This window comes from Choloepus didactylus, chromosome 9 (genome assembly GCF_015220235.1).
Source record: "Choloepus didactylus isolate mChoDid1 chromosome 9, mChoDid1.pri, whole genome shotgun sequence".
Lineage (NCBI taxonomy): Eukaryota > Metazoa > Chordata > Mammalia > Pilosa > Megalonychidae > Choloepus > Choloepus didactylus.
In genome coordinates, this window is record NC_051315.1 from 72,833,528 (window position 1) to 72,849,454 (window position 15,927).

General features: G+C 36.5%; 1 protein-coding gene across 4 annotated transcripts in view; it reads left to right on the plus strand.

The window, feature by feature from the left end:
• The window catches only part of DNAJC10 (DnaJ heat shock protein family (Hsp40) member C10), a 54,725-nt gene that overhangs the window by 16,472 nt on the left and 22,326 nt on the right, over nt 1–15,927 (plus strand). For all 4 annotated transcript variants that reach the window (XR_005218795.1, XR_005218793.1, XR_005218794.1 and 1 more), the window contains exons 10-14: nt 5,147–5,284; nt 9,085–9,174; nt 9,900–10,013; nt 11,514–11,628; nt 15,547–15,674. Coding sequence is in view for 1 of the 4 variants with exons in the window: in XM_037849538.1 (XP_037705466.1) it covers nt 5,147–5,284; nt 9,085–9,174; nt 9,900–10,013; nt 11,514–11,628; nt 15,547–15,674 (585 nt within the window). In the remaining 3 variants the exon portion in view is untranslated. The remainder of the gene's footprint in view (nt 1–5,146; nt 5,285–9,084; nt 9,175–9,899; nt 10,014–11,513; nt 11,629–15,546; nt 15,675–15,927) is intronic.

Consider the following 15,927-nt stretch of genomic DNA (forward strand, 5'->3'; position numbering starts at 1 on the left):
AAGGATGAGTGACACATCTATGAAGGAAAAGTTTATTAGTACTTACAGGTCCTGGAACAGAGATAAGTGGCAAACCTTGCAGGGCCACAGGGGAAACACTACAGGCGCATAGCTTTATTTAGGCAGGTAGGAAGCAAAATGTTACAGTGGACCTGGGGACTATGCCTTTATGTTTTAGTGGTAGAGTTTAGTGGTTGGTCAAGCAAGAGTGAGGATTGAGAGTTTGTATTTGACTTCTGCAGGATCATGAACCCAGGTAGGATACAGGGAGGAGAGGGAGAAGCTGGTATCTATAAGCAGGTGTCAGAGGTGGTTGCTGAGGGACATAACAGTAGGGTCTAAGATACTGATGCATTGTGACAATGCAAAAGCCCCTTGTGTTACTTATGACAGGGTGGGAGATGCTGTTTTATTTTAATATTAAAAATCCTGTTTTATTTTAATTCACTAGAGTTGACCCTGTGATGCCTCAGCATCAGGGATTTTAGGGTTGGTTTATGTTGGCTGTTTTTGTCATGGAGATGTTAAAGGTAAAGGGTGTTTCTGTGTTGGCTGGTGGTGATAGCCTACAAGAGTCACTGGATTTGTGGGAGAAAATATAGGATGGGCAATTCCTCCAGTGCAGGAGGGTAAGGGAGGCATTGTGGGATGTTAATTGCCTGTGTGGTGTGGTTTTGTGAGCATTGTTTGGCTTCCCATAGTGTTTATGTGCACCTCAAGAGGATTTATCACTCACAGTTTGGCAATGTGATCTTAGCTACTGGGGATTGGATACCTGGGTCAGGGATAGGAACTGGGATAAAATGGTGCAAGCAAGGAGGGTCTGGTAAAAGCAAGTCTCTGTTGTTAGTGGCCCTGTAGCCAGGGATGTAGTCGTCACAATTGACGAACTCTTGGGCTGAGACTATGTCATCTCTGGTGGCCAGTCTTCTGGGGGATAGCATTCCTAGGTGAGTATCTACCAAGGAAACATGAAGGCCAGAGGATCTTAGCAAATATCATACTCTTGGGCTTCAAGGTCCAGGATTTGTTTTAATCGACCCTGCAGCTGCTGGACTCACAGATCTCTATTAGGGTGTTCGGATGATCAGAGATACAGTTATTGGACCTCTGGGCTGCTTCTTGATGGGTAGTTTGGGATCATTTTATCTAGAAAAGGTGTATCTTCTAAGTGTATTTATTAGTTGTATTGATGGTGGTCTGATGTATTAAGAAAAACAATCCAGGGTTACTTCTGCCAACATCAGAGGTAGTGCACTGAAGCCTAGGGTTTATAACAGCAGAGGCTTGAGTTAGAGGGTAGGTGGGTAGCCAGTGTTCCATTGTATATTTTTTATTAAATAGATGGTAGGAGCTTTGATGGACTAGAGTTGTATATTAAGGTTGGTATGATTATTGGTTAATCACCCTTCACTTGTGAAGGCTTTAGGAACTGGCCAGATAGAGCTATTGAATGGGGAGATGGCACGTACAGTGACTCCCTCTTTTAGGATATCTTGGATTACAGGCTGGAGCCCCACAGTATCTTGTGTCAGGTGAAATTGCAGCATTATCTCCTCTGATTGGCAGGGGCATTTCCACAGGTTCTCACTTGGCATGGCCCACCAAGAGAGCCAAAGATTTGATCTTATTCTTGGCAACATTTAAAGCATCAATACCTATACTGGAGCAAAGGGGGCCACCATTCAAGTTAGCTGTTTAGTAAGAGTTGTTCCAATAGTCATATCTGGGGAAGGGAGAATGGAGAAGGGACCTTTGATATGCAGGAAGAGAAGGCAGAGCCCTCCAGAAGAGGGGCCATGTGGCCCATGGTGAACACCTGAGCCTGATAAGCCAGGATCTGAGACTCTAGATGTGCATCCCCCTCATGTCCTACCAGTACTTCCACCCCATCTATAACCTTGTGGATAATATGAGCCATGCCAATAAAGTTGAGAAGAGAAGGAGGGCACCCCTGTTAAAAAATTGTCTGCAACCCAATGTCAAAAAGAGTCTCTTCAGGACTGGAGATGAATTCTAGGTTTCTTTTGTCTGAATGCTCAAAGAAATATGTTATACCCATTGCAGTATCTCAGTTTTTCTAAGTGACAGTTGGGCCTCATTTAGCTGTTTGCCAAAGGCATCTGCCTTAACAGTAATAACCACTATGGATGGATGCGCCTTTTTCATGCCACAAATATACAGGTCAGTAGGGGAGGGGCTTGGAGTCTTTAGTGATACTGACTAGTTGCCTCATTTCCAAGAAGGACCGTGGCAACTCAGACCCCATATTAAACACTCTCAGTAACCAATCCGTCCCTTTTTTCCTTTTTTTTTTTTTTCTGCAGAAATTTTGTGAGAATAGTTTGAACCGCCAGCCTTTTAAAATTATGTTTCAGTTTAAAGTTCCTCCTTGTCTCCTGTTATCTTAACCCACTGCGTTGTAAACAGAAGCACTCATGAAGTGCCTCTCTTCGCGCTTCTTATCATTTTAGAGCATCCAAATTGACCTCAGGGATCTGGCTTAGCATTCCACAAAAGCTATGGTAGTGGGTTGGGGTTGCCTGTACGGTAGGGTTCCTACTCCCTAGGATTGGAGGAGGAATGCCTTTTCATAACAGTATGTGACTGTGCTTAGTAGCCTAATGCATTTCTTTAGTAATTGATTGACCTTAGGAGTTTTTTGAAAGCTTTGCTGCCTTGGATCTGGGACATTAAGTCTTGTGACAGCCAGTCACCATGGATGGAACCCACAATAACCCACAGGGTTGGGGATGAACAGTGACAGAAGCAAGGGATGTGGCATAGGAACGGTTGCTGACCTTGGCAGCATTGTCCTTTCGGGGTATTCATAACAGTTCTGTGGAAGGGCTGCGCCATCACTGTAAGTAAGGCTCAGGAGGGAGAAGAGGACTAAAAGGAAAGCATAGTTTGAACTTTTGAGCTAAATGTGTTTTGTATGTTAATGTGGAAGTTCTTTGGATGATGGGGCACAAACAGATAGCCAGCCACCGAAGAATGCATGCAAAGGACAGATTTGTTACATCAGAGACCCTGATGGGGAGAGGGAAGAATGAGGGTACAGAGGGGCTTGGTGGAGGGGCCCACTGGGCTTATCTAAACTAGGCTCCTGTGAGGGTCTTGGAGGAGAGGGGAAAAGCAGCACATGTGGGTCCTGGGATCTTGCTTTTGTGATTCAGAGGGGAGGGGTAGGGCTTTCCCATGGGTACTGGGGATTGAAGGTTTGAAACTATTCGGCATGAAGAGCAGAGCAGCAAAGGCCATTTGGAGAAGCTGAAGGTGGCTCTTATCATCCAAACCCTGTGGAGGTACAGGCTCTGCTAGTTGCAGTTACACCCAGGATAGGGCTAAGTTGGGTGGTCACCCAAAGGGAGACTTACAATTAAACTAGGTAGGATCATGAGGCACCAAATACAATTTCTTTTTATGCCATCACATGGTGCCATAGTATGTGAACGTCTCCCAGCCCTCCTGTCACACTAGGAACATGACCTGACATCTATCCCAGTGCTACTTCACTAACAGGGTGGGGGAGGTTTTCTCCATACTCCACTAATGACAGTGAACTCCATCTACTAGCTAGGGTCCTTTCAGAGTAAATAGCCACACAACTTAGGCTCAGGAGTTCTGGAGGGGAGCAATACGACTCTTATCACCACCACCACCCCCTTGCTAGCCAGAAACTCCACTAGGCAAGATTGAGGATTCCTGGGGAATTCTTAGAACAAGACTTGCCTGACACACAATTTAGGATGAGAAGTTAGAAACACTCAAAATAGGCAACACAAAGCAGGGTAAACCATTGCACATTACGAAAACCAGCATGACAAAAAGCCCTCCCAACTAGTTTCTCCTAGTGGAGAAAGCCAGTTTATTCTTTAGAAGCCACGTGAGACATGCCTGGAATCTCCCATCTGCCGTGACTAGCATATCCTGCCTACTACTCCATTGTATTGTAAGGAGTACAGATCTTGATGTAGATGGTCAGGTATGGCAAGAATGAGTGACACCAGAGATGTATGAAGGAAAAGTTTATTAGTACTTACAAGTCCTAGAACAGAGAAAAGCGGCAGGCCTTGCTGGGCCAAATGGGGAATCACAGCAGGAGAATTGCGTGTATCAGGCAGGTGGGAAACAAAACGTTACAGTCGACCTGGGGACTGTGCCTTTGTAATGTTATAGGGGTAAAGCAAGAGTGGGAATTGAGAGTCTGTAGGACCTAGGGAGGAGAAGGAGAAGCTGTTTATCTTCTATAAGCAGGTATCAGGGGTGGTCACTGAGGGACCTAACATTAGGGTCTAAGATGCTGATGCCTTGTGACAATGCAAAAGCCCCTTATGTTACTAATGACAGGGTGAGAGACGCTGAGATAGCATGACAGTGTGAAAAAAGTTCCAGTTTTATTTAAATTCACTACAGCCGCCTAACTCAAGATAATTCTACATTTTAAGATTTTGGTTTTTTTGTCTTTGATTTTCTGAAGTTTCATTATGATACACCTAAATGTGGATTTCTTAGTTATCCTGCTTGAATTTAGTAAACTTCTTGAATCTATAGATTAATATCTTTCATCAGTTGTAGAAAATTCTCAGCTATCTTTTCTTTTACTGTGTCTGGCCCATTCTCTCTTTCTTTACTCCTTTTGGGATCCCAATTATATTTATGTTGGTTTTTTCATCTCCCAACTTGTCTATTCCCCATTTTTTTTTTCTAGTAACTTAAGATTCTGAGAAATGTACTTTTTCCTATAGGATTTTGGACTGATTAAAGTAGGTCAGCCACAATAGGTAAAAACCTTAAAGGTACTAATTTTAATGCATTTGCAGACACACACAGAGAATGTCTGATAACTATATGATATTCATTAAAAGGACTTCATAAAAGTCTTACATATAGTTTGATTTTTCTTAAAATCTGAAAGAGATTATTGAATAATTAGCTTTCTAGAAGAAATTGTAAAAGCATTGTCTAGAAGCTGGTTTTCAATATCTGGGGAAAACTACAATTCATTATCCTAAGTTATTGAGTGCTCATTTAAAAAAAAATTTTAAATTTGCCATGGATAAGTTGTGTTTTTAGATCAGTGAAGCTAAATTCCTTCTTCTTCCATTTGTGACATGGCTTATATTTTTTTCTTTCGTTTTAGGATGGTCTTGTTAATGTAGGATGGATCGACTGTGCTACTCAGGACAACCTTTGTAAAAGTTTGGATATTACAACAAGTACTACTGCCTATTTTCCTCCTGGAGCTTCTTTAAATAACAAAGAGAAAAGTGGTATTTTGGTATGAATCACTTTAACATAATTTATTTACATATAAATGCACATGCACGTACTCTTATAATACACTATTTCATAAGCAGTGAGCAAGGAAATGAATCAATTTTATATTGTCTGATTGTGAAATATTTAATGATTTAGAACAAATATTTAATTTCTAGGGTGCTCCAGGTTGTAGAGTCTGTAAGAAGGATTATTTTTAAACTGATATAAACCTGTGTCTTAAACCCTGATAGTCTGAGATACACTGTTAATGTTAAATGGAGGAACATTTATACCATGAGTTTTCATTGGTTTCTATTTGTTTATTTCTAATCTTAAAATATAAATTATTGGTATGTTTGGCTGGACCCAATCATCTGTATTTTTTTAATGCACCTTATGGGATTTTGATATAAACTTGGTTAGGAGATCTACTGATGTAGTAGTCACCTCCTTAATTTTATGACTAAAGAAACAGAACTCAAGCTAGTGATCCAGGAGCTGAGATAAATAATGGAATAGTGGATTGGTCCCTAGGGAATTCAAAAAGAAAATAAAGGACTCTGACAAAGAATAAACTTCCTTTAGTTTTATTTTCTGTATTGTATTTCTGCTTTTGTTAATGTTGCTCAAGATAACATATACTCTTTACAGAAGTTCATATACAATATAGAAATATATAAATAAAAGTAAAATTCCTTAAATTCAAATCAGCCATAGACAGTCACCATCAAACCTTGGTAAATACCCTTCCAGATCTCTTCTGTATTTACATATACAGGCAATTATGGATTTATGTTGATGACTTTCCAATTTATATCTGTCGTCCAAACTTCTCCAGTAAATACATATATATCTCCTGTTGCCATTTCTTCAACATCTCCTCTGCGACATTAGTCAACATCTCAAACATAAATGTCTATAACTGTATTTCTGGTCTTCCCCCATAAATCTGCCCTACCTACAGTTTTATCCATCTCAGTTGATGATAATTCCATTTTTTATTATTCAGGCCAAAAACTTTGGAGTCATTCTTGACGACTCTCTTTTTCTCTTACACTATAACCAATTCATCAAGAAAACCTGTGGCTGTCTTTAAAATGACTCCATAATCCACCTGCACTATTTTACGAGCTACCATCATCTCTCAGCCAAGTTACTGCAACAGCTTCGTAAGGGCTCTCTGTTTTATCCTTTCCCCCACTTCAGTCCGTTAACTTAGTAGCCATGTTGAGCATAAACTAGATCATGTCACTAGTTTGCCTGAAACCCTCCAATGGTTCCCCTTTTCTCTCAGAGTAAATGCCACATTCTGAGTAGCCTAACCCCTTCCCACATTCCCACCTTACTGTCTACCTCTGTGATGTCATCTATTTCTGTTGTGACTCACAATCACTGGGCCAACCACACTGACCTCCTTGCTGTTCTGCAAACAGCCAGGCAGTCTCCTACCCTTGGACTTTTGCAGTAATGTTTCCTTCTGCCCAGAACTCTCTCTCCCAGCAAATCCACGTGGTCACCTATTGTATCTTCAAGTCTTTTGCTTTAAAGTTACCGGTCAATAAATTCCTTTATAATTGCAACCTGCCACCTTTTCTCCCACTCCCTGCTTGGTACTGTCACTCCCCCTTGCCCTGTTGTTTTATTTCCAGAGCATTTATCACCTTGTAACATACAGTGTAATTTACTTATTTTACTCTTATCATTTTTCTCCCCCAATAAATTGTAAGTTTGGGTTTGTTCACTGATGTTTCGTGTTTCCCAAAGGCCTAGAAGTGTGGCATATAGTAGACACTATTTTATATACACATACATACACATATACATACACACATATACAAAATAAATGAATACTTAAATGCAGAAATGGAATTTTTTTATAAATGTGATCATATGGTACATTCTGTTTTGCAATCTAGTTTTTTCTTTTAGTGTATCAGAAAAATCTTTCCCTGTTAGGAATATATTTGTTAATTTTATATATAAAAATATGTAATTATAATTTATATTTTTATATATAGTATATATATAAATATTATTATAATTTATATTTATGTATATATACATTAATCCTTTTAGTAATTCACTATCCTTGAATAGTAATCCACTGACAGAATGTTATACTTAATCCTGTTTTTAGAGTTTTAAGTTGTTTCTACTTTTTCCTGATCATAAGCAATATTTGTAATGAATATTCTTATTTTTTTTGTTTGTTTTTGGCTTTGTTTCTTGCTTTTTGTTTTGTTTTGTTTTTGTTTTGTTTGTGTTTTTTTGTTTTGTTTTTTTGTGTGTTTTTTTTGCATTTCTTCAGTTATCTGTTTAGAATGGTTTGTCTGCAGCAATTTTAAATTAAATTCCTATTGCCTGATTGCTCTCCAGAAAAGCTGTGCTAGTTTATACTCTTGCCACCAGTTCATGAGGATTACCTTCACCTTGGCCAACACTTAACATCGGCAGTTACCTTCAGTACTACAGTCTAATATTTTAGTGAGATCTTTGGGTTTTATGATATAAAATCGTAAGCTCCAATGCTGTTTTAGACAAGAAACATAAATGAATACTAGAAATGAAATAATAGAGTGATAAATTAAAGAGTCCATGTCCCTCCTTAAAAGCATTCAGATTTTTTTAAAACATAAAATCCTGTGCCTGCAAAGTAAGTCTGGAAGGTGAAATTCAGAGGTTAGAGAATATCCTTCATAAGTGTAAGTCTACCAAATTCTACCCTAAGAAAAATAGGGTTATAATGAGATTTTAGACAGTTAATCATTTACATATTTAAGCTGCTATAAGAGTATTTTTAGAAAAATCTCCATGTAAAGAGTTTTAGGTTTTTCATGTAATATTTGAATTGTTAAACATAGTAGTTTTTAATTAAAGATATATTTAAGAAATCCCGTAATAAGGAGAATAAACCAAAATGGAAGAGGAGAGACTTGTAGGATTAGATTTTAAACTCTTGTTTTGTCAGCTGTATACATTTTCTTGATGTAACCATTGCTATACTCCTTGTAGCAACAACTGCTTCATTGAGAATTAGGCCATCAGATTTCGTGAAAAATATTTATATATATATGCTAAGAAAAAATATGGACAGAAATAAAGGCTGGGGGGGGGGCGTATCTTATAATTGTTTGTTTTTAAACATGAGTATTAAAAGACCTGGATCTAAAGCATATTTAGGTAAGATCTTTGTCAGTGGACTTTACTCTGCAAAACTCCTAAGCACTTTGATTTTTGGACATTATCATTTCTAAAAACCTGTAAGAGCACTAAGTTCCATCCCAATTTTCCAGTTCTAATTTCTTCTTATCTTGAGAAGATAATTATTGGTTGGGTATCTTAGATCGTCAAGTATTCTAGTATTATAAAAATTCTTAAAGAATTTGTAGAGTGTTGAAATTCTGTAAAACATGGTTAGCATTAAAATTAAATTGAACGTAATCCAGTTTTTTCCTCGTAATTTATGTTATACTAGGATTTTATGCTTTCTCAAGGTATTGTGATGATTATCATAGAATACACAGCACAGTTAATAGAATATTCCAGCTAATGAAACACTTAAAAATGAAATTTATTTTATGTCACTGTTTTTAAGAAATGGCCCAGTTATACAGTATTTGTAATAATGCCAAAAATACCGTATACTTTTTTTTTTTTTTTTTTTTAAGATAAAGGCAACATTTGAAATAGCTTAAAAACTGTTTAACTCCTGTATTGTTTCTTTAAAAGTTCTCTGGAAATTGAAAAAAAAATTAAAGCACTAACTATAATAAGTGGATGTTTATTCAGAAAGATTACAGTATGATTCTCTTATTCTAGTTTCTTAATTCATTGGATGCTAAAGAAATATATTTGGAAATAATGAGTAATCTTCCAGGTTTTGAACTACTTTCAGCAAACACACTAGAGGTAATATTTTCATTAATAATAATAAATAGTAATAAATGTTGGTAATATTTGAAGTCTTAACATTTAAAAATAAGCAATTGTATTATTCTTCACTAGGGACAATTGACAATAACAGTTTTAAAGAACTATTTATCAGTCAATTCTAGGTTAAACTCTAAGCTGTTGTTGCTAATGCAAGGTGGATCTTTAGTCTCTGGAAAGCCTAACCTTTCCTTTTCCCAAGAAGGTAGGCTTTGAGTGTAGAAACTTTGAATCTACATTTGGAGCACTGTGTTCTTACTTATTAGAACTATTTTTATAATTCACTGAGAAGATGCAGCTTGAGAAATATTTAATTTATGGTAGAATCAATTATTTTTTTCTGCTTATTGACATCAGAGCTTTCTAAGTTGGTATCCCTACCAAATCTTTCGTTAAACCTGATAAATCAGACTCCTTCCCACCCCCCATCCCTCACCGCTCACTTTTAGCCAGATATTGGTACATACTTGGTACAGTTATCTACTTTTTAAAATTTTATTGTTTAGTGCTTTTTTATCCTCCTATAATATTATATAATTGATTTACATACCATTATTCTAAGTAAGTGTGTTGAATGGGTCTGAATTTTAGATAATATTTTGAAGTATTTGGTAGGGTGGCTAAAATTAAGTCAAAGAATAAAGATCAGAATCATTAGTATAGTTTCCCATCTCTGACATTTATTTTTCTTTATCACTTTTAAGGATCGTTTAGCTCACCATAGATGGCTCTTATTTTTTCATTTTGGAAAAAATGAAAATTCTAATGATCCTGAATTGAAGAAACTGAAAACTCTACTTAAAAATGAACATATTCAAGTAAGAAAGATGTATTCTGCCTGCCCTTTTGCTAGTGTGCTTTATTACCTTAGAAATATTTAAATTTTAAATAACATAAAAAGGTTTATTTAAAATTCTGTATTAAGAGGTCCCTAATTATTTTTGTTCAGGGTTGTGTTTTCATTTTTCCTTTTTTCCATTAAAAATTGACGAGATATCTTGAAGTAGCTAATTTTCATTTCTCTTGAGTCACTGGCATTTGATAATTTGTATCATACAATTTTCCCAGAATACATACTATATAGTATCTTTCCTGTTTTTTTAATTCTTAATATTTCTTCATAGAAGTAATTCTTGTTAGTGTTCAAAAATTAGAATATATAAGTAAGCAAATTAATGAATTAAACATCTAAAAATCTTTACTCCTACTGCTAATAATAGTTATTTAGAGTTTATTGTATAACCCTTAAAACTTTTTATCAGTGTGTGTATGTGTGGGTGTATAGGTCTGTCTGTGTATATGTGTGATAGGCATATATATTGTAATGGTCACAAATTTATATGTTTTTTTTTTTCAAATGGATTCACTATATACTGTTCTACAAATTTTTTTTCATTCAACATCACACCTCACAAATATATATCATTGTATTTCACTGTATATTTACACCATAATTTTTTTTAACAAGTCCACTCTTACTGACATTTAAGTTGCGTTTATTTTTTTTTATGTGAAACAATACAGAACTTGTCCAGTCAAGTTCTTAGTATAAGGAATTTTTGACTCAAAGGTTATATATTTTCTTAAAGGTTTTTCCTCCTTTTTACCAAAGATTCCTCCAGAAAGTTAATACCAACTTAAATCTCACTGACAATATGTGAGTGGCTGTTTCTGCACACCCTAGCCAAACATGGTATCATCATTTTTTTAATTATAATTGTCACCATTCTGATAGGCCAAAAGTCATGTTAATAATAATCACTTTATTTGCTTAGTGGGATTGAAAAACACATATATTTTTCATGGTTATTAATCAGTTGTATTTCTTCTGTACTTTCTCTTTTTTACCCTGTTTCTGTTTCCTGATGGGAAGTTTGTCCAGCTTTTTATTTCCTAATGGATCCTTTGTCTTAAATGCTGCAATTATTTTCTTGGTTTATCATTTGCCATTTAATTTTATTTATGCCATTTTCTTCCACTCTGTAGCTAAATTTGTCAATCTTTTTTTGTACTTAGAAAGTAGACCTTCCCCAACCCCAAGATAATGGAATATTCTCTATATTTTCAAAGGATAGATTTCTTAATCAACTTCATATTTTCTTGTAAATTTTCTCTCAGGTTTTTGAACTCTCTAGGAGGCTTTTTTTTTTTTTTTTTTTTTTTTTTAAACTAAATTGAGTATTAGTATTCAATGTCAGTGGGTTATTTCTATCTATTATTTTCCTGGTCCAGTGTCTTATTTGAGTTCTCTTTATGACTGTAAATATTAAATAAGATTTTATGTTTAAGTCAGTCTGAACCTTTTCTTTCTACTTTAGGTTGGCAGGTTTGACTGTTCCTCTGCACCAGACATCTGTAGTAATCTCTATGTTTTTCAGCCAAGTCTAGCAGTCTTTAAAGGACAAGGGACCAAAGAATATGAAATTCATCATGGTAAGAAGGGGGAAAATTATAATATGTTATTTTCATTTCAGATTGTAATTCTCTAATTCTGCTTTTTGTTGTTTTATATGCTTTTTGTAAATAACTTTGTTCTCGTTTATTGGTAAATGGAAATGATTATTAATGGGGAAAGACATTTTGAATTAAATACGATTCTATGGGGAAAAGTATTTTGAATTACATACAATTAATTTATCCTTCTTACACTCCTTTTTAAAGTGTTTTTTTTCCTCTATTCAATATTTAGATCATTGTTTCAGCAAAATTACTGGTGACACATAGGCTAGTGAGTAATTTAAGGATCCTGCTTGTTGGCAAGATAAGCAACACCTGCAGTTTCCATTCCCATATGCTAATGTAGCATCTCAGCTTTTATGGGCAATTTCCAGATGTTCTTTTGAATTTGTCCTCCCCTAGACTACAAAACTTCTTCACATACTGCTTAGTTAACTCTCTAGCATTTGTAATTGCATTTCTACCTTTTAGCTTATTTTGGACTTCAGCTCTGTGCTCATTTAAGTACAGTCCCAATGCCTATAGTTTGGGATACTTCATAGCTCCTGTCCTGAAGGATGTCAAGTGTTGCAAAGGAGACACACAAACTAAAACTACTAATACAATTAACTGATTAACAAATTTATGAAATGCCTGTTTGGAAAGCATTGCTTTGTATGTTAGGGATACAGAGTTGTGAGACATGGACTGTACACTCAAGAAGGGAAGAAAGATCTATAAGAAAAAGTAAAAAACATTGTAATAGCATATTGTATAAATTACAACAAGATCAAATAAAGAGACTCCTGCATAATATAAGTCAAGAGGTAACATTGGAATTGAGCACAGATTGTTCAATTCCTCAAAATAAATGTGGGAATAAAAGAAGTGAGGCTTTCTAGAAGAAGTACCCATGTGAGCAAAAATTGCACGGGATTAAACCTAACAATAACTGCTGTTTATTCAGTGCTTTCTAGAAGTCAGACCCTTTGCTAAATGCTTTACATACATGATTTGATTTCTCTTCACAACAATCCAGTGAGGGAAAACAACAGGGTCAGAAAGGTTAAGTTACTTGCCCCACATTACATGAGTAGCTTGTCAAGGTAGATTTTTGAATCCAAATGTGTCTGACTCCAAAGCCTAAGCTTTTACCCACTTAACCATGCCACTTCCTAGAAGTGCTAGAAATGACCAAGTTTCAGTAATGGGGTTCTGTTCCTTGTTTACCTTTCAGTTATTTCTCAGTTCCCCCTCTTCTCTGTGCTTTCTGCCTTAGTTCAGATCTGTCAGCTCCTTTGTCTCTTATAATATCCTACTATTCGATTGCCCAACCTCTACCCTTTCCTCTTTACAATCGATTCCCTTCTGTTTGCAGTTACTACCCTAGAACACCTTTTTCTTGTCACTTCTCTGTCCAGACTTTCCTGGTTGCTTTTACAATAAACTTCAAATTCCTTAGAGTAAGAGCAGTGACAACGTTTTCTGTTTTGCTCACTGCTTTATCTCTAGCACCCAAAATGGTGCCTAGCACATAGTAGGATCTCAGTAAATAGTTATTAAATGATTGAAATACATTCATGATCTACCTCTGCCATCTCTTCCATCCTCAGCTCCCACCTCTGTTCCTCCAAATAATCTTAGTTCCCGCTACTTGTAGATCCCTGAAAATGTCATGTTCTTTCAATCCTTTGAGCCTTCACACATGATTTTTCCTCTGCTTGCACTGGAATCATTCTCTCCTGCTCCTCAAAATATCTGGCAAATTCCCAGTCACCCTTTAAAACTTAACTTTCAGCATTTTCCCCTTTGAGAAATGTACCATAAACAATAAGTACTTCCTTTTATGGGCAGTCACTAACTTTATAACATAATTTGCATTATTTCATTGTTTTTAATAGTTGATATAAATAGTTATTGAGCATCTATATGTGTCTACTCCAGTACTAGGAAGTAGGGAAAAGTGTGAACCATACATAATCTCTACCTTAAAGAACATTATAGACTAGTAGGGAAGAACAGACATGTAAATAGGCATATTGAAAAATGTCTGGAGGGGGGCTGTTAGTTATCTATTGGTAAGTAATCAAGTACCCCAAAACTTATAACTTAAACATTTATTAACCCACCTAAGGTCTGGAATCAGGGTACCAGATTAACTAGGTGGTTCTGTCTCAGTGTTTCTCATGAGGTTGCAGTCAAGGTGGGCTGCGATCATGTGAAGGTTTGGCCAAGACTGGAAGATCTCTTCCAAGCTCACTCATGATGGGCTGAAGGCCTCTGTGACAGGAGGCCTCAGTTCCTCCCCATCTAGGCGTTTCTCTAGGGCTGTTCAAATATGGCAGCTGGCTTCCTCCAGAATGAGTGGTCTGAGACAGAGACAGACAGACTAAGATAGAAGCCACAGTGTCTTTTATAACCTGATCTCAGATGAGGCAAGCCATCACTTTTGCCGTAGTCTGTTGGTCACACACGCTAACCCTGGAACAGGGTGGAAGGGAACTTCATAAGGGTTGTGAGCGCACAAAATAGACATCACTGGGGACTATCTTGGTGGCTGGCTACAAGGGATAAGCATGGGTTGCACTTAGGAAGAACCCAATTTTCTGGGGTCAGAGAAGTCCCTGGAGAAAGGAGTATGTATGTAGAAATCTGAAGTATAAATAATGGTTACCCAAAGGAAGAGAAGGCAAACATTCCAAGCATGGGAAATAAGCTAATGTATTCATAGACCATTAAGATAGGAGAGAGTCTCCCACATTCTTAGCAAAGCAAGAATTCCAGGAAAAACTGGAATCTTGAGTACTAGGGAAGGAATGAGACTTGAAACTGCAGAGGGCAACAGGGGTCCAAATTACACATCTCATCTACCCTGTATGGGAATTTGGACTTTTTCCTGAGGGCAAAAAAGAGGCATTTATGGATTTTAAGCAGAGGTATGATTTAACTAGTTTTATATTTTGGGATGGTGACTGGCTGCCTAAAATAGATGGAAGCAAGATTGGAGGAAGGAATAACAGGTAGAAGCAGTAACATTTAAAACAGGGTCTGACACATAATAGGTATTTTATTTAATTTTGAGTGAGTAGATAAACCAAAGAGGCACATGGGAAAGTGGACTACCCAGTGGTTGAGAAAGTTTTTATTTGCGAAGCAGAGGAGTATGGCATATCATTAGAGGCATATCATTAGAGGTCTTTAAGCAAGAGGACAACATGATCAGATAATGTTTTTATAAATTGACTGATGGCAGTGTAGAAAATGTATTAGTTAAGGAAAACCAGGAACAGAAAAGACTAGCTTGATAATTGCAGTAGGCCAGGCTGACCTTAGATGTTAAAAGAGGTTGGAGATGGTAGGAGAAAGGGTGGGTGGAGTTTATCATACAAGGGCAGAGAGAGAAGTCAAGACTGGGGAATCTTATTTGGACACGTAGCAGATGGTTATGTCATTGCCAAGATAGAGAAAGCGGATGTATTGTGTTTGAAATGCTAATGTGACATCCAGGTAAAATTTTCCACTAGGCAGTTGGTATTACGGGTTTTGAACTTGTAAGAGAGGTCTAGGCTGAAGATACAGATATGGGAGTTAGGCCACAGTAATAGATGAGATAAGCATAAGAAACTCACACTACACTGCAGAGAAATTATTATTTTGCCTCTCAGGAAGAAGGAACTTTTCAAAGAGGGCTCCCATTTTAACTAGTCTTCCAAGGGACAGAAGGGTGTACTAGGCAAGGGCATTCCTGGCAGAGCAAACCTATCTGTATCATACAGAACACTGTATCTTCCCCAAATCAGTTTATTCATAAGTTCACCTTCCTTCTTTAATATTTTGAGTATAAAATGTGAAATGCTTTTATGGATACAAAAGACAGAATGTGGATTGAAATTTTTTTCTTATTCAATTTCAAAGGAAAGAAGATTCTATATGATATACTTGCATTTGCCAAAGAAAGTGTTAATTCTCATGTTACTACACTTGGACCTCAAAATTTTCCTGCCAGTGACAAAGAACCATGGCTTGTTGATTTTTTTGCCCCTGTAAGTTATTTTTATATCTGTCAAATTTCTGTATCATCAGATTTTCTGTTGTCATAGCAAAAAAAGACATTTTCTAGGTAATCATGAACTATTAGTACAAGACTATCATTCACTTTCCACCAGCACATACTACTTCTAAGTGAGCATTGTATACTTGCCCTTCCAGGGATTAAAGTATATACTCATAAGATTTGCAAGTATAGTTTATATTATTTGGCATATTGCTTGTTGCAAATATGAATTTTTGGTTTCA